Source organism: Haliaeetus leucocephalus, unplaced genomic scaffold (genome assembly GCF_000737465.1).
Source record: "Haliaeetus leucocephalus isolate CR32 unplaced genomic scaffold, Haliaeetus_leucocephalus-4.0 Scaffold802, whole genome shotgun sequence".
Taxonomy (NCBI): Eukaryota; Metazoa; Chordata; class Aves; order Accipitriformes; family Accipitridae; genus Haliaeetus; species Haliaeetus leucocephalus.
Window position 1 is genome coordinate 698872 of NW_010973238.1, and position 27793 is coordinate 726664.

Here is a 27793-nt window from a genome sequence, read left to right on the forward strand (position 1 = left end):
GATAAATAGCACTCACAGCTGAATGGTTACATCAGCTTGTGAAGCTGCACATCATTGGGGTGGAAAGAAATCCTTCCTTCTGAATATTTAAAGTGTCAGTAACTAGATTAATCATAATGTGAATAACACACAGATGGTTAAAGGGAAAGTTCCATGTGCAGTGATTGGTACATGTGGTTAATGATTAGAAACTAAAAGCTATAAATTAGTGCTTTAAAAGTTGTTAGTCTGTGAACTGTTATTCCCACTTTACAGATTTATAACTTCTCTGGAAAAAAGTCTAGGAATAGAAGGTTCTTGCGCTTGGAAGGAGTCACAGTTACCTGCTTCAGTGAAAATCTAAACACCTGTGAGATTTAGTAGAAGCTGACAGGAGCTTCTAGTAGAAGTCTAGACAACTAGGTTAGACTGTGCACACTGGGACAGCACTTCCAGAATGCAAATAATCTAAATTTAGGATGCGCTCGGTGGTGGATGGGATATATATGTGGAGCTATTCCTTTTTGGACTGTAGGGGGAGCACAGGTGATTATTAGTCATAAAATTAGATCTCTAATTCAAGCTAAGGCTAAGCAAGGTGAATCCTGCGTTAAGTGATAAGCTGTTATATTAACTGCACTGAGTTAATGTATTGAGGTTTGGATTTGCACTTTTTATAGTTGTTTCATTTGTGAACACTACAAATGGATACTGTGTATGAGCAGCATATTTCTTCAGCAGAGTTCTGGAGAGTAGTGGGTAAATCTGGTGTTGATGGTGGTTGGATGGAGATTGTCAGGGATGGGGAAAGCTTTGGGAAATGGTTCAGTCTGACCTACAAAGGACCCAGTTGTGTTAGTTTACGGTGTTTCCTAGGTAGTGAAATAGATACTGCTATATGGTTTCATAGGCCAAATAGGTGCCTCATTGTAGCATATGTGCATGAGAGAACACATGACTCTTCAGTTCTACTGAAGTTTAGTCTAATATGTAGCTTTTACAGTTTTCTATAGCATGTGTCAAATTGTAAAAGCACTGTTTTTTAAAGGGTCACAGAGTTTACTCAAAGCTATATTTGCTTTGAGCGCTTTGACTCTATGTGAAATGGTGTTAACTTTATAATACAGATCCTCTGTGTACCTGTATTATGCATGGTATTTAAAATACTACGCATGAGCAAGTGTACCTAACTACTTGTATGATTAGCTTCTTGCTCATAGGAATTAGATAATCTTTCATACGTTTAATGAAGTTACAGAAAAGCTTGTATTTCAGAAAGCGTGACAACAGAAATAAATCCAGTGTCTCTTTTACTGTTCAGCTAGATAGTATTTTGGTTTTGCTCTTCTTAGCTGAGGCTTTGCAGTGGTAACAGCAATGCATGCTTAGCTACATTAGCATGGTGAGATCTTCTGATATGAACAGAAGAATGACTGTGTGCAGAATGTACACTGGAGAGGAAATTGATTGCATCTTTACTGCAAATAGTCAGCTTTTTTCCACACTGAATCATATGTTTTATAGTTGAACCATCTGAAAGCAAAATTACCCATCCTTTTTTAAATAACAGCATAAACCTTTTGCTAAGAAAATGCTTCAAGAACTATAAGTGAAATAGCTACAAGAGAGGAAATCTTGGTATATTTAATTGATGGATTCAAGTTCATTGAATCTGTACAAGGAAGGATGCATGTTTTTCATCAGTAACCAACCTTTGCTTGAGAAGCTATAACTTAGAGATTTATCAAATATTGTAAGACACTAGGACCTTTTATTTAAGCAGCATCAATTGGTAAATACTGCCTTTTTCTGCTCTGCATAGCTGCTGCTGTCCAGTACTTTGAAAGGAAGTAAGATTCTGCATTGTGGGAGAAAAGAATATGCTTAAGTCAATACAAAGAAGGAGGTAGGAGGTTTGTTTGTAAGGATAAAATGCTCCATAGGACTCTTTCATTTCTTTCCCAAATACAGGTTGTTCATGTTTCAGAATTATTTCTAGTTTTGTTTTCTGCTTGTGATTTATCTTACTGGTATATTGTAAACACCGCAGGTGATTAACTGATTAACTAAGAAAATTACCGTAGATTAAGTGCTCTTGAAGGCTATGCCAAGTTCCACTTGTGGCACTTTGTTATTATCTGTTTTGGGACTTATGAACTGCTAATGTGTTATCTATACATATGTAATAGCAACAGTTGTAATGAATACTTGCTTAGCATGTGGAATTTCAAAGCACCCTGTAGAGCATTTGAGTTCAGCGTTTCTAGAGGCAAATAAATTGTGCAGTCTGTCTGTGGTTATAGACCAGAGTTACAGATGCAGACAGGTCAAAGTGAATCTGCGGAAAAATCATGCAAAAAGGATGTCGCTACATATGCATGAGCTGTATGAAGATCTTACTGGCGGCACAAATTCTATGTCATTTTTAATAATGAAAGTGGGAAATGTTAAACACTTTTGCTTACAGTGGTAACAGTACTGTCTCAAAAACAGCTTGTTGCACCATAAATCTGCTTAGTGGTGGAAGAAACTTGATGTGGCCAGGCATTTGAATTCCTTTTACGTCTTCTTTTCTAATTGGATTTTCATATTTCATTCTGCTTTACCTGATCACCAGATACCTGGACATCTAAGCAGAGTAAGGCCAATTAAGAGAGTTTCAAAGAATGTTCTGGGACTTGATTATAGAAAACTGGTGGAATGTAAAGCCTGTTTGGCTAGTATGTTTATATTTTTATATTAAATTGTTGAGGCAAACAGAAATGTTTAAATGTAGGGTTGATTATTTTTTAATTTCCAAACAATGCAGTAGTGAGCAAAAAGAAATTTGAAAGGAACAAGAATCATATACACACATTTAAATTCTAATTAATTAAATTACCATATACTTTTAATACAAAGAGAAATTATTATGAGATACTTTTTCATTCATGTAAGCAAGACCATAGAAAGCATCCTAAAATTTGTAAGGATTCATAATATTTTTACTAAATAATAACCTGAGTCCAAATTTTAGACAATTATGTGTGTTTTACTGAGCCTTTTTATTAGGCTCAGGCTGTGATATTCTTCATAAATGCATAGGCATTTTGAACAGAAATGCGAGACTGCTTTATTGGTATAGCTAGGAATGCTGTTCTGAGCTTCTGAAATGACAGTGCTGTAAATGTAGCAGCCAACATGTTTGTTAATATGGGTCACAATCAGCATATTACCTTGTTGTACTGCTGCTTGCTTTCACTTAATGTGTGTAGTTGGATACATTCTTTCTCTTCTCGAACTCTGTTATCTTTGGAATTGAACTTGGAAAGGTGTTTTCACAAATTCTCCATCCCTTTTGTTCTTCCATGTTCTTCATGGAGGTGCCGACAGTGTAGCTCGATGGAGGAGTAAAAGGTTGTGACAATTGGAATTACTTGCAGGAGTTAGATACAGGATGTGGAATTCTGCTGCTTGAAAGGTGATTTCTGAAGGCTTTTCTGCGTCCCAGAGTCAATGGCTTAACTCAAGATGAACTTTTTCTCTCAAATTTCTTGATTATAGCATATCGAAAGAGACCCAAACTTGTTTGTTCCGCAGGCTGATAAAGATGATGAATACTTCTTTCTTTGTTTAGGTACCTGAGAATCAGCAGGCTTTAAGTAAGTTGGGAAAGCTAGTGACCTCTAGATACCCAAATTGGCTGGTGATAGAACAACAGTATTTTGTCTGTTCATCAAACAAAAAGATATGTGCTGCTGTCGCCTCTATTTATTTGATAAAAATAAACATAAAACAAATGCACCACCCCTATATTCAGTTGAATTCACATTCTTGGCTTTCTGAATTGAATGAATTTAATATTCCTTTAACTAACGTTATTGATTCTCTTCTAGTTCTGCCTATGATAACGTCAACAAAGTTCGAGTTGCTATAAAGAAAATCAGTCCTTTTGAGCATCAGACATACTGCCAGAGAACTCTGAGAGAGATTAAGATCCTACTGCGCTTCAGGCATGAGAATATTATTGGAATAAATGATATTATCAGAGCTCCAACTATTGAACAAATGAAAGATGTGTATCCTTTTGAAGTTTTAAGCTATCCTGCATAGTTAGTGATGGTTGCTGCCTTCTCTGTTTTGACTATTTCTTCCTTACTAAATTTTAATAAAAGTTGGCTTCTACTATTGTAAATTTAAAGGGAAGTTCCTAGTGTTTGATCAGTTTATAGATATATAGATAGATTTGATATGTAGGTGAACACTAGTTTTGTTTGTTCTTTCTTAGGAAAAGAAAAAAATGATAATTTATCTTCCAAGGCAAAGAACTCAACATTGTGGAGATGACTTAGTTTAGTCTCTTAATCCTAAAACTATATTTACTCTTAATAGAGCTGTTGTTAGAACTGATTGCTTTGAGGAGAAAATGAAAGGGCCAGACTCTGCTATAATTGTCTACAGTTTTCTTAAAGTATAGAATAGATACATCTTGGGGGGGGACGGGGGGGAGAATTTAAAATAAAGCAAAACACAACCTGCAGTTTTGCAGTGCTTTCTGCATATGTGAAAAGTCTGAAACTGCACCTGGGCAGGTAAACATGCTTGATTAATATGTGCAAATCTGGCTTTTTTGTTATACTAATTGTTTTTTCATGGGAAACCTGGCTTTGTGTAGGTATGACTTCATGTGGATATCTAACGTATGAAGTAGTCTTAGCTGGGAGACTCAATGTGAGATACAAGGCCTAGTTTAGAGTCAACCAGCTTAATTTCCCCAAGTCCGTGTGCATTGGTTCTTATCGGTTTTGCGGGTCTTTGCAGATATCTGCCAAATAAAAGGCATAAGTGCATGCAGGGAGAAATTGAATTGAATCTAGGTCAAATGTTTTCACTTCATAAATTATCAAGATATTGTTTGAGTTCACTTGGGTCTTAGGGGTTCTCAGGTTGGATTTCTGTGGCCATTTTGACTAATATAAGTGCATGCTGCCTGTAAAAAGATGTCTTAGTTGTGTGATCCAATCTGAATACCCAGAGGATAGGATGGGAACGCCCAACTGGAATGGCAATAGTAGTGTGTTTTCACGAAATCCTATTTCGGTGAAAAGTGATCATGGAACTACACCCCAAGGGTTTTGCAGCCAATCTGAATTAAGGGAGAAGCAAGTTTTACTTAACTCATTCCTGACAAAGCAGAAAAAATTCCCTTCTCTTTAAGTTCATTTCAATTTTAGGGGGAGGAAAAAAAAACTAATCTGACTGAAAAATATTAGGATTTAATTTTGATAAGCAAAGGACTGCTGTGTTCAATGTAGCATAATAAATATATAGTAAAGGAGAACAACAGCTGAATTTCTGAGATGGAGAGGTGGCAGAGAAGACTCATCAGAACTGATCAGATCTTCTACCTTTATGCTTTTATGCAACCAGAAGCAAGTACCTCAGAAGCTTATTACTCATTAAACTAAAACCCAGCCTTTGTTTCTTGGCAAGCAGGATAGGAATCTGATCATATCAAGATTCCAATAAAAATCAGGCTCTAATATAAAGAAATAGAGGTTTATGATGATTAATTTGAGAGGACCACATGCTGGTGCCTCCTAATTCTGTAAAGGGCTGCATAATGTAACAGGATTGATTTGCAAGAAGCAACTACATAGTTTCATAATCATCATGAAACAGGAAAATAAAAGAGAAAAATTGTTACAGAAGTTTCGTTGGGGTACTGTATGTTGATATCTAATATGACACCATGTTTGTTTTGCTGCCTTACATCTGATGCCTTACAGATACATTGTGCAAGATCTTATGGAGACAGATCTTTACAAGCTCTTAAAGACTCAACACCTCAGCAACGACCACATTTGTTATTTTCTTTACCAAATTCTGAGAGGGTTAAAATATATCCATTCAGCCAATGTGCTTCATCGTGACCTCAAACCTTCAAATCTGCTGCTTAACACCACTTGTGATCTCAAGGTTAGTTGAAATTTCTTACAAGTTTGTTCCCATGGTCTTCATAAACTACCTGCTATAACCATTTATGTGGTTTTGTTACTGGGGATTAATGTGATTTTTATCGTGGAAAGGTTGCCAAAACTTTATTGGTTTTGATAAAATAATTATTAAGATTTGAGTGACTAAGAACTCACTGTTATGCTATTTTAATGAGTGCATCACTGTTTCCATCTGGAGGCTGACTTTGAAACAGCCTCTTTGAATCACAGAATGGTTTGGGTTGGAGGGGACCTTAAAGATCATCTAGTTCCAACCCCCCTGCCATGGACAGGGACCCCTTCCACTAGACCAGGTTGCTCAAAGCCCCATCCAGCCTGGCCTTGAACACTGCCAGGGATGGGGCATCTACAATCTCTCTGGGCAACCTGTGCCAGCGTCTCACCACCCTCACAGTGAAGGGTTTCTTCCTAATACCTAATCTAAATCTACCCTCTTTCAGTTTAAAACTGTTACCCCATGTCCTATCACTACACTCCCTTTTAAAGGGTCCCTCCCCATCTTTCCTGCAGGCTCCCTTTAGGTACTGGAAGGCTGCTATAAGTCTCCCTGGAGCCTTCTCTTCTCCAGGCTCAACAACCCCAACTGTCTCATCTTGTCCTCCTAGGGGATGTGCTCCAGCCCCCTGGTCGTCTCTGTGGCCCTCCTCTGGACTTGCTCCAACAGGTCCATGTCTTAGGTTGGGGGCCCCAGAACTGAACACAGTACGCAAAGTTAGTAGAAGTGAAAGCTAGGTGAAAATACTTATCTGAAGCAGAATTGTGTTTACCTAGAAAGTAAACTCAAAACTGTGTATATTTCAAGTCTTGGTTTCTCTGTTTAGACTGCTAAGTGTTCATTGTTGGAAAAGGGCTTCATATTAGTGGGCAACTAAAATGGTGTGTGAAATTCAGTGCTGATTAAATGCCTAGCAATTACTTGGAGAGGCAACGTTCCTAATTTATATTTCCTGTAATGGGCTTTCTACTAGTTAATACTACAGAAGGATGATCTTAGAGCTGTTATCATTCTTGGAAAATGTCAGCTCAATGCTTAGTGGCATTCAGTAAAGGAAACCAAGTGTGAAGAATTAGGACAGAAATAGAGAATAAAACAGAAAACATGCCATTCTGTAACTTTCTGTTGTTTTTGAGTCTTCAGTTCTGTGTGACCATAGTTATCACACTTCTCCCTATGGTATCCTTTTAAAACGAGGAGACCAGGACTTAAAGGTACTTCTCTCTGTATCAGAAAGAACTATTTAGCCTAGGTCTCACCTGCTGGAAGATACTGCTTGCAGAAATGAAGGAATAAAATAGAATTTGCTAAAATTGTTAGTGGCATAGGGAGGGTGAATACAGAACAATTGTTCACTGTCTTTACCTATTAAAAAGGCTGGGGGGGAATGAAAAGAGCAGGTGGCATGCTCAGAGTGAAAGGACATAGTAGTTAACTTGCAGCATTGTTAAGCTGTGGTATTTGGTACCACAGAGCACTGTAGATATTGCAGATAATGTGACTTAACACCAAGCAAGTTAGTAGAAGAAAAAGCTACTGAATGCTGTCTCTGGTTGAGAGTCCTATGGTGGCAAATCCATGGAAGATGAGAGAGGCTAGTAGAGAAGCATTGGAGTATGTTCCCTTTTACACTTTACGTTTTGTATTTGCTGTTGGCCACTAATGGAGCAAGATTACGGAACTTACATTACTTTGATCTGAGGTGGTACAACTGTGTTTGTTGCATACTGTGTTGCACCTAATTACACTTTGTTTTTTGTAGTAGCTCTAATTTTCTCATTTAAAATAAAAAAAGGGCAAACCAAAAATACCCTCTTCAAAATGTAAACCAGTTGCTGGCTGTACAAGTTTGTCACAATTCCAAGAAAAGTCCTTGCTGTTCATATGCTGGTCCATTCTAAGTACTGGTTACACTATCAGTTTGCTTTACATTCCCACTGCTACTTGTCAGCTTCTCCTAATGCATCGTACTGCTGGACTGGTCACCTCTGACTCTTGCTATGGGATTTCAGCAGCTGTTATTACATCAGATCCCTTCAAGGCATTAACCTCTTCATGAAAGAAATGGAGTAAAATCTACAATGACTGTGTGATAGAAGCAGGAAAGAACAGTTTGAGTGTAGCTCTGTGTTATGTGCAATTAAAGATAATGAAATAATAAAAGGCAATGTTTTAACGCCAGTAAGATGGTCATGAAAAAGAAGGTAAGCTCATTGTATGGCAAAATAATACAGTATGACCTTAGTGAGTACTGTTACAATTTCTTTATAAGATTTAAAAAACAGAATGCCACTGCAATATGTGCTTCCTAGTTCAGAATATGGTAGTCTGTATGACAGACCATATGGTTTTTTATAACCTAAAGGGAACTCTGGTGTTGTATTAATACCACATCTAAATTTTAAACAACAGAATTGGAGAGAAAACTAGTACATGTTAGGCCTTGTCTGATAAATGTTGAACTTGTACCAACTTGTTTCTTTTAGGGCCGTTCTGCAAGTCTGTGTCAGCTATGTACATATGCATGCTTACAAAGTTGTTTATTGTATATAAACTCAAAACACAGCATGCTGTGAAAATGAACAACTTCAAATCACACTTTCGGAAGAAGGAAAATAGAAAGTTTGTTCATCTTCAGTGGTAATGCTGTTAGCTTCTTTAATGCATTATGAGAGCAAGCTGTTGATCTTTTCTGGAGCTCAGAATCCTACAGGTTGTAACAAGAGCTCCTTCTTTCTTCTCCCTTGAACATGATCTTGACCTCTGGATCACAGATTCCATTTCCAGGAAAGGAATGTATGAGTCTCTATTGACAAAATTTGTCTGTGAACCCTATAGCTTGTCCTAAGCAGCTGAAAGGCTCAGGGCAGAAGGGCAGAACCTAAAGCTGTTTCTGTTTCTTTAGGCTATGCTACAGACTTAAATGAGACCTTAAATATGACTTATCACATAGTGAATGAAAGTTTGTGAAAGTACATAATTTGATTTAACTACTGTCTCTTGTTACATGTTTTCAGTGAAAGATTAAGTTTGAGAGTCCATGAAAACTACTACCTTGGAATCTCTCTCCAGCGAGAGTCCTGGGTAATAAAGATACTGTTCTTTTTTGCATCCTGGTATCTTTCCCATGAAAGAGATTAATGTATACTGACATGCTGCAGGCTGGAATATACTCTAAAATGGTACCTAACATTTTTAGGAATATTTTCACATGCTTTCATGATTATCTGCACCCAACAATTTGACCTGTTTTGCAGTTCTGTAAATGAAATAAGTTACATAAAAACTCTCATGACCATATAATTATCCTAGACCAGTGGCACTGATATTTCAGAAAATTAGGTCAAAGTTATTTTAAACAGGTTCTCAACTAGTATATTGCAGTGTCTTCAGTGTAGCAGTTTACTCTGCCTGAGGATCTACTCCTCTGACTGGGTTAAAACATTAACACACTATAGCAATTTTATTTATAAGTTGTTGTGGTGGGTTGACCCTGGCTGAACGCCAGGTGCCCACCAAAGCCCTTCTATCACTCCCCCTCCTCAGCTGGACAGGGAAGAGGAAATAAAACAAAGAGCTTGTGGGTCAAGATAAGGACAGGAGAGATCACCAATTACTGTCACAGGTAAAACAGACTCAGCTTGGGGAAAATTAACTCAATTTATTACAAATCAACCAGAGTAGGGTAATGAGAAATAAAACCAAATCTTAAAACACCTTCCCTCCACCCCTCCCTTCTTCCTGGGCACAACTTCACTCCCGGATTCTCTACCAACCCCCACCAGCGGCACAGGGGGACGGGGAATGGGGTTTACAGTCAGTTCATCACCCGTTATTTTCTGCCACTTCATCCTCCTCAGGGGGAGGACTCATCACACTCTTCCCCTGCTCCAGCGTGGGGTCCCTCCCATGGGAGAGAGTCCTCCACAAACTTCTCCAGTGTGGGTCCCTTCCACAGGCTGCAGTCCTTCAGGAGCGCACTGCTCCAGGGTGGGTCCCCCACGGGGTCACAAGTCCTGCCAGAAAACCTGCTCCGTGGCCTCCTCTCTCCACAGATCCACAGGTCCTGCCAGGAGCCTGCCCCAGCGCGGGGTTCCCACGGGGTCACAGCCTCCCTCGGGAACCCCCCTGCTCTGGCATGGGGTCCTCCACGGGCTGCAGGTTGAGATCTGCTCCACCGTGGACCTCCATGGACTGCAGGGGGACAGCCTGCCTTACCAGGGTCTTCCCCACGGGCTGCAGGGGAATCTCCGCTCCGGTGCCTGGAGCATCTTCTCCCCCTCCTTCTTCACTGACCTAGGTGTCTGCAGGGTTGTTTCTCTTACATGTTCTCACTCCTCTCTCCGGCTGCCATTTCTGTCTGTCCCAACTTTTTTCCCTTCTTAAAAATGTTATCACAGAGGCGTTACCACTATCGCTGATTGGCTTGGCCTTGGCTGGCGGCGGGTCCGTCTTAGAGCCGGCTGGTATGGGCTCTCTCAAACACAGGGGAAGCTTCCAGCAGCTTCTTACAGAAGCCACCCCTGTAACTCCCCCCCCACCCCCCCAACCTTGCCACACAAACCCAGTACAATTGTGTTTTTCTATCCACATAGTGAATACTGCCAATTATTAAACATTCAAGAATTGTTAGAGACTTTGAAAGACTTGAAAGGAGGCTGATGAGAGGGTTTTTTTGAGGAAGATTACAAGTTATTGTTTGTTTCAGGATTTTACCAATTACTCTAGAGATGCAACTGTTTCACCTACCATCTTATCATTAACACCTAAACTTAATGGAAGCCTCTCCTTTTCCTTTTATATAAATATATACATACACACAGACTACTCAACAATACAACTTCAGATATTTCAGTATATTAGTAGCACTGTTGGATGTAATTTCATTTGCTTAGTAAATGGTCATATGTACATGATCCTCATAAATCTTCCCATCTGCTTGATAGCTTCATCCAATTTTAAGCCATCTCTTTAAAAAAAAAAAGCATACCTGATACTGATTACAAGAACATTGTTTTCAAGAAGTGGAAGCTAAATGTATAAATAGGATGCTGGCATTTTAAAAATTTATTTATTTAGTGGGGAGGTTATTCCATCTCTCTCAGTAGCATCTGTTCTGTCTCTCCAAGGCATGAAGCACTGACTGACATACCTGGGTCTTTCATTATGCAGTTTTTTATTATCTGCTGTGACTTAGTCAAAATGCCAAGAATATTTTGCCTGTCGTTATGCTGCTGTCACATATTCTTTCTTTTTTTGTTTAAGTTCTGATTGAGAAGCCTACCTTCTTCTGGTGCTTTGACCTTTACCAATTATTATTTGAACAGGCATAGTGGACTCGCAATCTTTTTTTCCCTCCCATAAATAGGGTAGCTGCTTTGTTAAATGTGTTCTGTTGCCGCAGGGCAAGAACCGTCTGCCCTCACCAGGGTACAGTCAGTCTCTGTGCTCTGTCCCTTGCACCCAGGACTTCAGGCAGAACGCTGGCCTCTCCACCTTCTTTTTATTCTGCCCTGCTAATGCTCCTGGTCAGCTCTGCAGCTGGTGAAAACACTGCTAACAGCCAAAAGCCTCTTTCTTGCAGCTTCAACCTTGATGCCTTTCTCACTAATGGTGTTTCTTCTTTTCTGCTTAACCTGTTTCTGCTCTAGTCAGCAGGGGCTTTTTGTCATTTTAATGAGCTCTCTTTGTCATTAATCTTACTTTCCATCCCATGTGCATTTTTCTACTTGAGTTGAGAGATTCACAGACACCTTCTGTAATTCAGTTTGTTCTCTTCACGAATGTCAGTCTTCTTTTGTCTTAGTAATAACAAATCCTAGCACTTTGCTCATGTGTAATAGTATAATTCTGCACAAACCTCCTTGCCTATAGTCTTATCTAGCTTTTTTTCCTGAGGTTAGGAGGAAGAGATTGCAACAATTTTGTCTGCCCACATAATTATTTTCTGAAGTCCATAAAGCTGTTCTCTACAGTTTTTTTGCTTCTGTCTTTATAGGAGACTCTTCTGATTATTTGTACTGATTCTCTTTATGTAAGCTGCTAATTGCACACAAGGCAGCTGCTCTGTTTCTGTAGCCTGGGAGAACCTTGACCTGGTTAAAAGGGTTCTTTTTGGTTTTGTTTTCTAAGGATTCAGGGTTTGGGGTTGTTTTATTATGTAGCTAAAGTCAGAGGAGTCATCCCATGCAGCCTGGCTTATGAATTTCATCACTGCCTTTTCTTCAGTCCCTCTGTTTAACAGTCAGCTGCTGAATCTTGTCTTTCAGATGTAGCTTTTAGTCAGCTGAATCACTTCTTCCATGACTGATCTATCAATTGTTTCACAGGCTGTCCCTCCAGGATAATAAAGGAGTAGGTTGCCAGGGTACAATGAGGTTTCTGTGGTTTTGGTGGGATTATCAATTACAGTATTTATTGACTACAACGTATTATTACTTCACATTTTTAATATAATTAGTGTACACAATTAACTATCAAAGAGTAAACTATTATAAAAAGTATGCATCAGAGGAACCTCCTAACTGTTTGGCACTCCTACGTTTGATGCCTTGTTTTTCTGAGAGTACTTATTCTTTCATGCAAATACACTTTCTGTGGAAATTGATCATTATCATAAACTGGTATTTGTTTGGTGGTAGCAAAAGCATATGAATGTGTCTAATGTGCCGCTCAACAAGCTTGCCATTTACCTTTTGGAAGGTAAGAAAGGAACACTGTCTTTCTTCACGTTTTCAGTTCTGTTAATTTCTCTCTGGAGAGAGGACACTAAATAGCTCTGAAAGCCATGGAACCTCCTTACTAGTGTATAGATAAAAACACTTCTTTTGTGCTGAAGTCACTAGTCTAGATCAGAGTTTATTTTTCTTTTCATGGTTAGATACAACTATTTTCCTGATACAGGTTGAGAAATATTTTCTTGTGGGTTTTTTTTTTTTTTTCTTATGCTCATGCTTCCTTCAGCAACCTATAATCTTTCCAGTCTACCATTATCTCATGATTGGATAGGATGTTTCTTGTGCAAAGATGTAGTTATGATGCTAGCTTTTGTAAAAAAGGGTATTGAACTTTGCTACAAATGTGTTGGTTGGTAATTTTGTTTTCTGGAAATCTTAATCTCTTTTCATTTTCTGGTAAATTTCTAATAACAGGTTGGAGAAGTGTATCTTGCCACCTATCTGGCAGAGAAAGTGTTAAGTAGTGCAACATAAATTGTGCATAAGGAACATCTTTTTTTTCCTAAACCATTTATTCTTCCTGGCCCCTGCATGGCCTAATCGGATGCTCTTTGTACTTAATCCAAAACATTTTTCTTAACCTTAGTGCAATAATTTGTTTTTAAAAATACAGGTTATGATCACTGTATTTGTAGGTATTACATCATGGGTTGGGGAAAGGTGAATTAGTAATGTTGTAGTATTGGAAGCTGTATGTCTAATATGCTGCCTTTTTTTTTTTTTTTTTTTTATTTCTTTAAATCCAGATTTGTGACTTTGGACTGGCTCGTGTTGCAGATCCAGATCATGATCACACAGGATTCTTGACAGAATACGTGGCCACACGTTGGTACAGGGCTCCTGAAATCATGCTGAATTCTAAGGTGAGAACCATAGTGCGCTGCTATGAGGCTTCTGTTGGTGGTTATTCGTTTGCAAGTACCAGTTTTGCTTCCCCACCCCGCCCCATCTTTTTAGGATCAGAACGCATGCATAGTCTTGAGGAAATGCGGTAATGGATTTGCAGTACAGCTACTGGTTTGCAATAAATTTGTGATTCCAGATACAATTATGGGATGCTATAACTGAATAATCATGTGCGTGAGTTCCCATGTGTGTCTAGTTCCTTGCCAATCATGAGGCTTCTTTCCATCAAATGCTCTTCCACAGAGCAGGACAGAAGTGCTAGTAATGAGAGCATTTTACTGCTGCTTTCATCAAGGCTTGCAAATGTTGCCTTAATGTTATCTTGACATCTTAATTTAGGTTTAGAATGTATAATGAGGGTGAAACTGATTCTGAAGGCATGTGATCTTTGTTGTGTGTCAATCTTAATTGCATTCCTGTAGTCTTAATGAAATCATCCCTTTGGTGTTTTTTTTTTTTATACTTGGAATTATTCTTATGTTCTCCTGTGGCTGTTTTAAGGTGTATCCAGTCCCTGTATGGTGTTAGTAATGGATATCCTTCATAACCTTTGCATTAGTTTCTACAGCCGTATGCTCATTAGCAAAATACCTATGTGACATCTGTGTCTGTATTTTATATTTCTTGAAGACTTTGTTGTTTCTGTAGGATTACTGCTTCATTGGTTGTTGGATTTGATTTGTTGTGGCAATAGTGTGTCTAACGTGCTTTTAGAAAATAGTCATCTGACCAGTCGAGGAGGTTTTTTCCCAACTTCTTGTATTTTAAACTCACATTGAGGCCATAAACATAGGGCAACTTAGCCTTATTTCTGGATATCCTTTATCAGCAGCTTTTACAAGAAAATATTCTGTGTGTTTCTTAAGAGGTGGTCAACTTAAAATTTCCCTGCCATATAGCCGGATTCCTTTTAGAATTAAAGTGCCTTGAAAATAAAGTCAAGTGATCATGTCCTGAGAAGCTGGAGCCAAGGTGGCTGTGGATTCAGCAAAGTTACTAGCTTTTGTTGGAAGCTCCCTACTAATGGGAGAGGGAGTAGCGGGCAGCGGGCTATGGGAGAGTAAGGCAAGGGAGCTCATGTGGCCAGGGGCTCTTGAGATAAACTCGTCCCTGCGCTACCCAGTCACTAGTGTAACTAGCGTGCCTCTGAATGAGAGCCTTTTCTTACAGATAACACAGGTTATCCATACACATGAAAATATGGCCATTTGTTCCATTCTTCTTATCTATATCCCATTTACCATTGTTGGCTTTCTCACATCATCTTTACTACTTACTTGCCTGTCATGTTTTACAAATCAGTTAACGAACAATCTAATTTTGCACTTTCACTCCTTTGTTGAAGGCTGCTTACTTTAGTGATATTTAGATCCTATTAGGAAGAAGGATGGCTTTTTTTCCACGTTTAGCATACTGTTAGGAGCTATGGAATTAAGAAGAATAGCTTGTTTCCAAAATTTGTTAGTTTAAATTTGCTATAAAATTAGGGAGCCTCAGAAATTTGCGGTTGGTAATAAGTTTAGCTAAACTTAGAGAATCCTTCTGGAAAAGCATATCTTACATACTTCAGTTCTTGCTACCCCTTCCAACTAGTGTTTTTGATATACAATTCTTAATTATTTCATTCTGTACAGAAAAACCAGACCATGAACAAGCACGACTCATCTAAGAAAAAAAAATATTTATTTGCGTGCACTTTCACAATTTACTAAAGTAACACGTACTAAAGTAACATGTTGCTGCAATTATGCAAAAATTTCTTTGACAAAAATGTGTTTTCCCTTTACTTGCAGGGTTACACCAAGTCTATTGACATCTGGTCAGTAGGCTGTATTCTGGCAGAGATGCTCTCCAACAGACCCATCTTTCCAGGAAAACACTACCTTGACCAACTTAACCATATCCTTGGTAAGCTTTATAGAAAAGTAGCATTTCCACATCCATCTGTCTCTCTCCACCTTTTCTACCAGCTAGAGTGGTCTTGGTTGCTCGTTTCTTTCTCTTGTTGGTCAGTATATAACGTATGGCTCTGTAGGTGTATCATCTGTTCCCTGTAGTTATTTCTGCAGTGATTTCTACAACAAATCATTGATTTTTGGGGCAACTAGAGGATACTTAGCAATTTATTTACTACATCAGCAGAGAGGTTTTTAAAATTAAAAAAAAAAAATCAAATGCATTTGTTTGTTTACAAGAAAAAAATAACTTAAACCTCTTTAGTAAAGGTTTCTAAAAGAATTCTAAAGGATCCTGTACTCTTAAAACATTTAGTCTGAAATCTTCTTCCCAGCAGTTTTAATATTGAGTTTTAGCAAATGCGATATAACTGTTTTAATATGCTTTTCACAGAATGCATTACTGTTTGTGGGTTTTGCTTTTTTTTTTTTTTTTTTTTTTTTGGGTATATTTGGATCCCCTTCCCAAGAAGATTTGAATTGTATAATAAATTTAAAGGCCAGAAACTACTTGCTTTCCCTACCACACAAAAACAAGGTACCATGGAACAGGCTGTTCCCAAATGCTGACCCCAAAGGTATTTTATGCTCTATTACATTGTATCAGAAAGTAATGGCAGAATGGGATTTTTAAAACCATCCTAAGAATTTATCTATACTGGAAATAGAACATGTAGGTCCCTTAAAATGGCAGTTTAAATCTAATATAAAGTCATAAACCAGCATGAAACCCTCATACTAGCTTATCTTTTTAAAGCAATTTTTAGTAACTCTAAGATTACATGTTGTGGTGTTTGATCATTAACTTATGTGTAAAACGTAAATCCTAACTCTTGTTACTATCTTTGAAAGCATGATACTTTACTCAAGTACTGAACATAGGTATTGGATTTTGAGAGAGGCATCAAACAAATCTTGAACTTTGTTTCTAAAATCAGATATGAGATAGCTGCTTATTGCTGAACTCAGTATAGTTTGTGCAGACTGCATGTCAGTTCTAGATCAAACTGGATAATATCAATCGAAGTATGGGTCCTTAGGCAGTATGAAAGGTTAAAATTTAATGGGTTAAAAAATTCAGTTATGATAAGTGGAGCAAAAGTTATAAAAGCAAGGAATGTAATAATTGTTGCCTTTCTTAACAAGGCTTTATTAGAGGGTAAATATGATTTTGTTTTGCTAGATAGCTATTGACTTGCGTTTTAAATTCTACTTCACGCAGTTTAAGGGTGGTTGTATTCACAGTACAGTGCTCTTTTACCTGCTCTGACACAATTCATAAGTCACCTTTTTTTAAATTGATAATTTTAGATAATTCTTAGTGAATACGATCAGGTACTGAACTACCATGTAAAAGCTGATTTTTGCAGATGGAACTGAGTAGAGCTGATTATCCTTGTCATTGAGAGAAACAGAAGTGATTTATTCTGCTTTTATAATAGTGCTCATCAATGTGAGAATTTTTACCGTGGGCTTCTGACAGCTGAAATTGTAGCAATGCTGATACACTTAGCTGCTAGGGGAACATGCTGTTTGCATGACTTCTGCAACACCTTTTCATCTAGATCTTCAGAGTAGCTTTGACAGAGCAGTTTTTCAAAAAGCTGTTTGTCAATCATTTCAGTAAAAAGCATTGTGCGGGACATGCTTTAGCACGGAGTGAGCATGTGAGTTTCCAGTGTTGAGAAAACCTCGTCAGAATATTTAACGTTAATTGCTGTGCCAGTTTGCAGCTTTTCCAAGCTGCCATTGTATGCAGTGGTAAGGTCTGTCTCTTCTGCAATGCTTGGTACGCATCTCATTCTGATGCAAAGCTACCACTACTTTGCCGCAGTAAGAAGCCTCTGTGTAAGTTCTGTGTCATAAATGATGTGGTGAGGAGAAGAAATGGAGTGGAATTTAGGATGCTGCAGATATCTTTGGGCTTCTTGTTGCTATAATCATTCTGTTTCCTTGTCTTGGAAAGGGAAAATGTGTTACAATCAAAGTAACTGAACAATTGCAGTAACTCTGACTTGTAACATTTGTCCAGAATTTCATCAGACCTCACTCTCTGTCTTACTGGATCTTCAAGTTCTCTATGGATTCTTTATGAGTTGTCTTCAACAGATTTTGCCTGAATCTCATCAACATGAATATATTTGCATCTTAGGTGGAGAGTACCTTCTGGGCTGCTGGTTATGCTAGAATAGTTCACTGTGATGGTCTAGAACTCCTAATGACTTCTGGATGACATTTTTGTCAGTAAACAGCCAAGTTTTCTTTTCAGAATAAGAACATATTCTTGATTACTTTTTCATTTCAGAAAAGCTCTATCTTGGTTTGGATTTTTGGCACAAAAATCCAAAGCATCTATTTGAGTGAAGAAAAAGCCTTACCTATTCCATTTCTGCTGTAGTTAAAAATAGATTATACCATAGGGTTCTATGCATTTCTTCCCTTGACATTCATTCTGATGCTGAACAGCTTTTGAAAGGGTATGTCTCCATTAGACCAGATCGTGCCAAAGGAAACCATAACCAGGGAATGTCGATAAGATGGGCAGGTGAAGATACTCTGCCCAAGTTATAAGAAGCAATCTGCTGTTTCTGTTACTGCTACCACAGCTGGGGAATTCCAGATGTACATTGGAATTAGTGCAAAACTTAGAGTAGCATGTATTTTCTGTGTAATACCAGTGTTCATAACACTTTTGTATTTTGGAGTGTGTATTAAACTCTTGCTCACTTTTTCCTCTTAGCGCTTGATTTGTTGGATAAAATGTTGACCTTTAATCCTCATAAGCGGATTGAAGTGGAGCAAGCTTTAGCCCATCCGTATCTGGAGCAGTATTATGATCCAAGTGATGAGGTAAAGACATTGTTAAAATGTAAATGTTGATTAAATGATGCAAGAGGTTATTTTCTTCATTAGTTTAAGGACAGTGTTTCTACAGCTCTAATGGAGTTGAGGAATGAATTGCATCAATATACCAAAATCTTGTAGTTCTTATTCTAGTACAGCATTTTGGAGGCGTAACACAATAAATAGATGCTAAGGTGTACTCTCCTGAAAATGGAACTTCTTGGCTTGCTATGGTCTTGTTTCATAATGTCTGAGATGAAGGAGAAGAATAACTGAGTTTGCCATCAGATTACACATTTAAAACCCCCGAATCTGAACTCACTGTAGTTCAGTATGCAATTCTGATGAGATTTCAGGTTACTTTTAGTGATGAAGTAGGGGAGGAGGAAATAAGCTAGTTTTCCTTAAGGAAGATATGTTTATTCCAAGAAATACAAATGTTGCAGATAATTTTTTCTTTAGGTAGATACTAAGTTATTAGACTTTAACAACTATTTTAACTTGTGGTTTAGATTTGAGTAGCTACTTACTATGGTTTGATTTAAAATTTGGTAAACTAATATATAATGCACACAAAGGATTAACAGAATGAGTTCTTCCTTGAAGGCTGCACAGTATTAGATATTTTTGTGAAGCGCATTTTCAGATTTTTTTCCCCATACAAGAACTACATGAAATTCAACAGAACAGTAATATTAAAAAAAGTAATAATATTTCTTTATATTATTAAGCCTGTAGCTGAAGCACCCTTCAAGTTTGATATGGAGTTGGATGACTTGCCGAAGGAAAAGCTGAAAGAACTAATTTTTGAGGAAACTGCTAGATTCCAGCCAGGATATCGATCTTAAATTGTGCATAGGTAAAGTCACAGCAATACGAAACTACTTGGGCAGGGGGAAGAATTTTGGAACTTTCTTACCACTAGTGAAATGTAGAACTTACCTTTTCTATTGATAGGATAACTACCTGTTAAAGGATAGCTTTATGCTTATTCATTTGACCTCGGTCCTCTTCTGTTGTTGAAGAAAGTGTTTAGTTTTGCCTGCAACACTGAAGTGTTTACAGGGAATCCAAGCAATTGCCTGAGATGTTTACCTAGTTTTTAGGTTACATTTAAGGAATAAGAATTACATTTAAATAGTGCTTCTTAGAATAAAAGCTGTCTCAACACCTTGAAATGCAAATTTTATTCAAAAAACATTTTAAGGGGGCAATGTTCTTCATATGTTACTATTTTGTCATATGGCTTCAAATGCTTTAAAAAAAATTCTTCCTTAAATGTAACGTACAGAGGAGAAATCTCCTAAATTATTTTAAAGGGGAAAAAAACCCCTCTGAACCTTCAGTATGATTTAACTTCAGTTTTAAGTACCTCTGAAATAGTGTGAGTAAATAGGAATCTAAATATTCATAAATTAGTTATGATTAATTGTCCTAAACTGAAGATTTAAAATTTTAATTTAAAATGTAATGTACCGATATTTACTGTCTCTGACTTTTTATTTTTCTTTCTTTTTTCTTTTTTTAATCAATGAACTTAACTCATCTTCATATACCATGATGCTTGGAAGTCTCAGTAGTTTCATACAAGATTGGTCAAATACTGACTTGAATAATTTTTGTAATACTTAGAATCATAGACTGGTATGGGTTGGAAGGGACCTTTAAAGGTCATCTAGTCCAAGACCCCTGCCACGAGCAAGGACATCTGCAACTAGAGCAGGTTGCTCAGAGCCCCATCCAACCTGACCCGGAATGTTTCCAGGGATGGGGCATCTACCACCTCTCTGGGCAACCTGGGCCAGTGTTTCACCACCCTCATCGTAGAAAACTTCTCCCTCATATCTGGTCTTGTGAAACTTCTGTGTTACCAATAGTTTGAGGTATCAAAGTTTTGTGACTGGAAAAGAAGAACAAACAAAAGAAGACAGCCTAATCTAGGTTGCCTGTTTTATGGTCTTAAAAGTAGTTTCTGTGCTATTCTCCGTCAACAGCAGCATTCTGCAATCACTGGTTTTTTGGTTGGCGATTCCAGCAGAAAGGTTAAGTTTTGAGCCAGTGAACTTCCTCACTGCAAGAAATCTGTGAAAGAAAGGGGGGCGGGGGGGAAGTGAAGGAAACTTCTGAAAATACAGTTTTTACTTAGATAGGGTAACTTCTGTTGCCACTGGTTTGAATATTCAAATGTATAGAAGTTCACAAATGAAGTAATTTTGATCTTTAGAAATATTGTATTTTGTTTATTTCAGCTTACTAGCTAACATTTGAAACTATTTTAATAATTAAAAGTTAGGTAAATCTGGCTCTTATTATTAGCTGGGCATTACCAATAGAATTAGTCCCTGGGACATGGTAACATGCGTGGTGCTTATTTCCCATCCGTGTTTTCTAAAGCTAATTCTGTACCAGAGGCGCTAGCAGTACCTGTACATGTTCTGGAAGAAAATGACATAAACTTTGAGGAGTAAGATGAAACCTGTTACTAATGGGTCATAGTGTGAAGGAGGGGAGAGCAAATAGCTAACATTGTGGTAAATCTTAGTTTATGATCTCTCCTGCTTGCCTCTTTGCCCACAGACCATACTTACCTAGGTTGTATTAGGAATTAAAGGATAAAGGGATTAGGGATAAAGATATCAGTGATCTGGTGCTAATGGAAATTTCTGGTTTGCTAAAAATGTTACCTTTAAATGCTACTGTGAAGAGTTGATTTGGCTGATGCGATTCTGAAGTTTAAATATTGTACTCAGCTTGATAATGATATGCTGGTAATTTGTCCTAGTCATTTGTGGTTAGAATTATTAGCTGTTCCACATCACAACAGTTTAAAGTAGCTGACATCCTAGGGAAGGCCAGTCCCCAGGATTTGGCTTAAAATGGACAGTAATGGTCTCTTCCTGTGCATTTCTGCACCCCCTACACCACCCCACCCCACCACCCCGTACTTTATCAGCTAGCCCTTCTCGGTGTGTTTATTTCTTGAGGTTCAAAACTTCCCCCTTGGCTGTAGTTTTTGGAATTGAGAGGCAATGTGGAAATAACAGATTCTTCAGATAACCAAATAATGTACTTTATTCATTAGTTATGATTAATCTTCCTAATCATTTGAAGAAGTAAAATTTTAATTTAAAATGTAATGTACTGATACTCACTGTCTCTGGATTTTTTTTAATTTTTTTTTTAAACATATATTGGTACTGCTGTCTATGGTAAACATAGTGTACCTAAAGCATAGAAATAGGAAAATATGCTTGTTTTAAAAGGCGATGTTAAAACTTCCTTCACTGAAATATGTCTCTGCTCTTTTTTGTAGGGCAAGGACTTAAAGGACTGGGCGTGCTCAAACGTTGCTGTTCCTCTTCCCAGTTCTTTATTGTTGGTCATGTCTTGTGGCCTCTCTCAGCTTATCCACTAACTCCTTTGAGCCATTCAGGAGGGCAGTTCCTGGTAGTTTTGGCTTTTCATGCTTTCAATGAATCTTTTAAGCCTGAAGAATTGTAATTGACACTCCTATGCGTAATGCCCATTGTTGACCTGTTGCAGTACTGTACTGTAAGTGCACCTACTGCTGGCCGTATTTTAACTGCTTGCTTTCTGGTTTGAAAGATGCAGTGGTTCCTTTCACTCCTGGATCAATATCCAAGAAGATCATTCATTAACCTGTAAGAAGTTTACACCATGAACTATGTTTTTCTGACTTTACTGAAGTCGCTGGCATTTTTTTAGAAAAGCTACTATTCAGGGCACTTTAAGTCAGTGACATCCCAGATTTTTTTTGCACTTCCTTTTTAAATAGAAATGGTTAGCATCCAGCGGAGTTTATACCATTATGCTATGGATTACAGCATAAGTCGTGTTCATGTTAATCTTGCTTATGCACTTGTTTGGGTGTCCTGTGCTGTACATACAGGTATTCTATACAGCGTAAGAGCCACATAGGAACCCAACTTAATTGAATTCATCTAAGACACATTTTTTCCATGTATTGACAAAATTTGTACCTTTTTCTCCCTGCCTTTTCTAAAAGAGATCATTTAAAGTTTAACCATGTTGGAGGCATAGTACTTCCAAAGTTCATACCACGTAGTAGTGTTTAGAAGACTTGTGCAAAGAGAATGAGTGGCAGCTCGCCAACTTATATTTACTCACCGTGTGGTGGAAGATTAACAAAGAACATAATGGCATGATGATCTAATGGTGAATGCTTTTCTCTGTGGAAGGCATCCATATGTGGTGGCAAGCGAGAAACCAAAATATGATGTTAATAAACTCAGTCTGCATCCTGCATACCAATGAAATGCTTCAAATGAGGATTGATAGTTTTTACATTTGAATCTAATCACTGACATTCAGAATTCTTGCAGAGAGGAACACTGCATCTTTAAATGAGAAAGTTTGATTTTACTTTTGCTCCTACAGCATGTCAGCATCTCAAGTTCATTTCTTGCAACCTACACTATGGTGATTTGTAATCAAGCCTCCATGAGCTCGTGACATGAAGTACTGTTCTGTTGTCAAGTACTATCAAACTTTTCTGATAATGCTGAGTTAGGACAACCAAACAAAGCTAGCACTAAATAATGTTTAAAATTGTATACCTTTTAATGATCTTTTCAAGTATTTGTTACTGAAATTGTATAATGTGGAGTTTACTAGGTGTTATGTTCCAGTGCAGTGCCTCCTTTTCTTTCCCCACTGCTCTCTGTGGTGAGAAATTTGCCTTGTTTAAAATAATTACTGTGCCCTCGCATGACTGTTAAAGCTTTCTGTGCAAAGATGATTGTCTAAGTGCCACATGCCTATGATTGAGAAAAAAATAATCTATTGTTACCTCTGAGTTGTGTTCAACTGAAATGCTATTCAACAAATAACTTAGGAAAAATAGTTCTATTTTTAGCTTTTCATATCTCTGCTGTCTTTTTCTCATTTTATTTTGGCAGCAGTGAAGAATGGATTGTATAAAGACTGCTTGCTAATATGAACAAAATGCACTTGTAATTCCTGGAAATAAATTTAAATCTTATATCTTCACGTTAACATTAAGAATTAATTTTTGGTTTCATCTTGGGTAATGTGTTTGAATGGAAATCAGGTTCAATTGCTACTGTAGTATATAAGGATGCTTGCTGGTTAATAACTCCAGGCTTCCTCATACCATTTAGTCTGCTCTTCAAAGAAATCTAGAAAGCCATTAACTATAGACTTCAATAGATAAGGGTGCTTACAAGATTCCATTTCAAAATTTTCTTTTTCCTCTAGTTTAAGTGTTAGTCTGCCAAAACTAATTTTTAATAAGCAAGGGTTCATCATTAAAGGGCATTTTCTCTTAGGAAGTTCCTGTGGTACATAAATCTCTGTTGCGGGGAGCATATTAAGAGCATTGTCAGGACACTGCACAAGTGATCATGGAATCGTGGTATGGAACCTATGCGAAAAACATTTCTATAGAAATATGCACTTGACTGTTGATACTAGTGTAGAAATTTCTCTTGACATTTCTACACTTCTTTACCAAAACGCTTTTCTCACTCAGTTTTGAAAAGTTGAAATATTTCTAGAATCTCTGCTACTTGTATGATCATCATTACTACAGGAGTCATTTTTGGCATGGTTGGAAAGACGACTGTTACTGAAATTAGTTTGTAACACCTCAGTTTTAATTTATTAAGGGAGAACTTTGGCAGCTTACTTCATCCTTCTCTTTCCTGATTCTTTTTTTAATACTTTCTTTAATTTTGGATTTTGGGGGAGGTGTAGACTTACCTTCCGTTCTGTCTCCCCGAGTGAGAAGCCGAGGGTTTGCTTTACCTAACATCTGGTGCTTTGGGGCTTTCTTCCTTAGCTATTCTTGCTGAATCCGGTTGGCATCCATCACTATCGGTAACCACATTCACCAATCTTCTACTGAATTCAGTAAACGTTGTTGGGTTGAATTTGTTGATGCGTCAAATGCAGAAGCATGATTTTTTTTTTTAATCAGATTTTGGAAATAGTTTAAAAGAAGGTGCCTATAACAACACTGTGTTAGGTCGGTTATTTCATCATTTTACATTGTTTTGGGTTTTTTTGCCTTCATGTAGTTTTTATATTTTAGAGCGGAGAACAGCAACTCTTAATCAAAGTAACATGCATATTTCATGGTAAAGATGTTTTGGGAATAAGGAATGTAAACGGTTCACTGTCAAAAACATTCCAACCTTACAGCTGAAGAAAAATATGCAAACATAAAATTCTCATGGATGCTTTGGCAAACAAGCATCTTACTGCTGCCCTGACTGTCGCCAGACTCTTCCTCATCAATATCGCACGTTATATCAAATCTGAAGTGTACAACACACTACATGGGCTGAGCGGTGTGGTGCACTGGGAGCTTTCAGGAGTAGCAGTGATGACGTAATGCAGCAGTGGCCAAATGAAACCCAAGGAGTTGAGCATGGTTTTCCTTACAGAATGAGAAAAAGAAAAACCTGTTGTTGCTGCCCACTGTAATATGCTATGATATATTTATACCATGTCGAAGTTGTTTGCTGAGCAACTGTACTATAGATTTAAACTTTATTAATATATATTTGCTTATGTTAGTGTAGTTTATATAGTCCTTGGTTATTGATAAATTTATTGTGTTGTTACAGCACAGTGATATGGTATAAATATAAGTCTATACATACACACCATATACCATGAATTTGGTCCCTTGCATAGTACTTTTATATTTGTACAGCAATGTCTTCAAGCAATCCCAGATTTTAGGGGAAATATTTTTGTAAATGCAGTGGTTTAAACAAAAAAGTCCAAACAATCCTTTTACTAAGTTTTAAATACATTTGTGGTTCAAAATGGTTTAGTTAACGATTGAAATCAAGACACTAAATTAGTGAAAAGTGCACATTAGTAAAGTGAAGCTTACAGTGGTTTTTGTAGCATGTGCTGTGATCAAACTAAGTGAAACATTGGAGGAAATGTAAAAGTTGGACTACCTTTGTAAATCTAGAACAAATTTCTAAAGGTTGCAGCTGGTTTACTTACTATTGTTGCCTTTTCTTGTGTTGTATCAGTGTAGAGCACTCTTAAAAATACTCAAACTGCTTTGTCTTTGCTTTGTACTGTTGGTGCCTTCTTAGTCATGTACCCCACAAGTCCTGCATAGCTAATTTAGTTAATGGTAAGTTTAAAATAAAAAAGCAAAGGAAGATTTTATAAAAAAAAAAAAAAAAAATCATTTTCTGTATGTTCTTACTCATTGTAACAATTAAACGTTTATATTGTGACAGATTTGTGATTTGGTTAATCTGTATAGATCAGTTGTAAGTAGCAAAGGTTTATATTTCGTCTTATTCTTTTGATGTTGTAAACGTATGTGATTTTCTTTTTTAAATCAGGTAACTTAATGTTCTGTTTTGTTTTTGGCATCTGAATCTTGTAAAAACAAATGCAAAGAAAAACATTAAATTGTGTCCCTGTATCACCAAATCAGCATAGTACTGTGCGTATGTAGAATGACTGGAATTTTGCTTTAAAATGAACTGCTGTTTTATAAACCATAAATACACTGATGTGTATTACATTAGCTTATCTAAAAAAATGACTGTCACTTGAACACTGCGGTAGTGAGTAGCCTACATTTAGTATTTGTAAATACTCGAGTGTGTTCATTCCACTGTATGACTACACCAGCTTGAAATTAAATTAAGGAAGCCATCCAAAAAAACACAAGCGAAGTTTCTTTATAGACAGGCAGAAATGTTTTATCTTTGGTGCAAGAAAGTTATGAAATCATCAGTATTTTGAACTGTTGAGCATAGAGTAATGCAAATAGATTCCAGTGTATCCGATGATTCACAGGCTTTTTTGATGCTCTTTATATTGGTATTCATATAGCTATTGCACTCTTCCCATGAAATCTTGAAAATAATTACTCAAGCAATCCTTGGAGACCAAATGTTTTCATTTTACTATGAAAAGGTTCTTCTCAGGCCGAGGGTTTGAAACGTGATTGCTGGGAGCAATGCAAGTCAGCTTACATCACTGTAATGGGCTTTTAATGAATTCTTTAATTTTTTTTTTTTTTTTTTAGCCTAAAATCAGACTGTGCCAAAGAACTGAACCCTTAGAAGGTGTAGTTGGATAATGGCAGCTAGAAACTTCTCTTAATATGAAAACACAGAAAATGTGACCTGAAACTAAAGAGAGCTTAGCTGTAACTGACAGGTCTGTAACAACTCCAAGAACTGGCTTGTCAAAATTCATCTCTCCATTCCCTCTTTGGCTTTCACAGCAGAGTATGTAGTTTTTTCCCCAGAATATTATATAATTTCATTTTTGCCATAGATAGGTTTGTGAGTGTTCTTACTTTTTTGTTGACTGTAGCTGCCTCTCGCTTTCTTTGTTCCCCCAGCAGAATGCTGTATTTACAGTAGCTTGTACTTCAGTGAGTTACTTCAAGGTGTAACTACACTGCAGCTTGTCTCAGTGGAGGTTTTTACAAGCTACTGATTGACTTAACAGTCTTGGAATCCTTGTTTAAGTAGGGTTAGTTTGAAATATCATGCATATTTCCTGTATTTCACCAGAATTGGACACTGAATCTTCTCCATCTGTAAGCTTCAAGTATAGTGGGCACTCTTAAACTGTTGGAGTCAAAGAGGGTAGAGGTGGGCGCTTGGGTTGGGGTGTGGGCTTGTGGTTTGTGTGAGCTGGCCTGTTTCAGTAAGAGCCCTCTGGGTGCTCTGGAAGCTGAGCGGCCTGCGCTGGGGGAGGTGGTGCACTCAAATACTCACGAAGGCTTGTGAAGAACTGCTGAGTACGAGCCCTGTTCATTGGAAGAGATACTAGTGTAGGTTTGATGGCATCAAGCTTTGCGGAGCTTTGACCCCAGGACTTTCTCTGCAGACCGAAGATGCCAGCTTCTGTGTTGTGCACATTTCATTTTCAGTTATTCTTTCTGCTAAATGGCATATACATAACACTTGACAAGCTTGGAAAGTTAAGAAAAGCATTTGCGGCGTGTAGAAGACTTACAAACTTCATTGCATCAATACCTGTCATGTCTGCTGATGGTTATCTTGCTCTGATGTGTCTTTTCACCACAAAAGAAACTCTTCAGCTAGCTTCAGGAGAGTTCTAGAGCTTGAACTCCAGTTCTGAAGGTGGCTCTGGTGAGTCTGCAAAACAATGTCCTGGTGCTCTGCCAGGTGCCAGAGGTGGCCAGTGTTCACATCCCATGTCAGAAATGTGGCCCCACTCATGCAGTGTTCATGTGAAGGCTAATCTTGGAAGTTAGAAATGAGAATTGTTCTGTAACCCCTCTATCTTTCCCCTTTATAAATTACTCACGCTGATGACTTTCCTTCAGGTGTGTTCCAGAACCTGCCTGTTTTTTCA

The 27793-nt window shown here is 37.6% G+C and overlaps 1 protein-coding gene across 2 annotated transcripts in view; it reads left to right on the plus strand.

Moving 5' to 3' along the window:
- The window catches only part of MAPK1 (mitogen-activated protein kinase 1), a 39580-nt gene extending 13698 nt beyond the window's left edge, over positions 1 to 25882 (plus strand). Inside the window, exons 2-9 of one of the 2 annotated variants that reach the window (XR_775276.1) lie at positions 3855 to 4037; positions 5748 to 5937; positions 13454 to 13570; positions 15407 to 15521; positions 16015 to 16146; positions 18309 to 18418; positions 19144 to 19830; positions 21495 to 21587. Coding sequence is in view for 1 of the 2 variants with exons in the window: in XM_010581635.1 (XP_010579937.1) it covers positions 3855 to 4037; positions 5748 to 5937; positions 13454 to 13570; positions 15407 to 15521; positions 16015 to 16146; positions 18309 to 18418; positions 19144 to 19260 (964 nt within the window). In the remaining variant the exon portion in view is untranslated. Of the gene's footprint in view, positions 1 to 3854; positions 4038 to 5747; positions 5938 to 13453; positions 13571 to 15406; positions 15522 to 16014; positions 16147 to 18308; positions 18419 to 19143; positions 19831 to 21494; positions 21588 to 21725 lie in introns of those variants that run through there. The other variant, XM_010581635.1, reaches the window with a different exon arrangement.
- The last annotated feature ends 1911 nt before the right edge of the window (positions 25883 to 27793 follow it).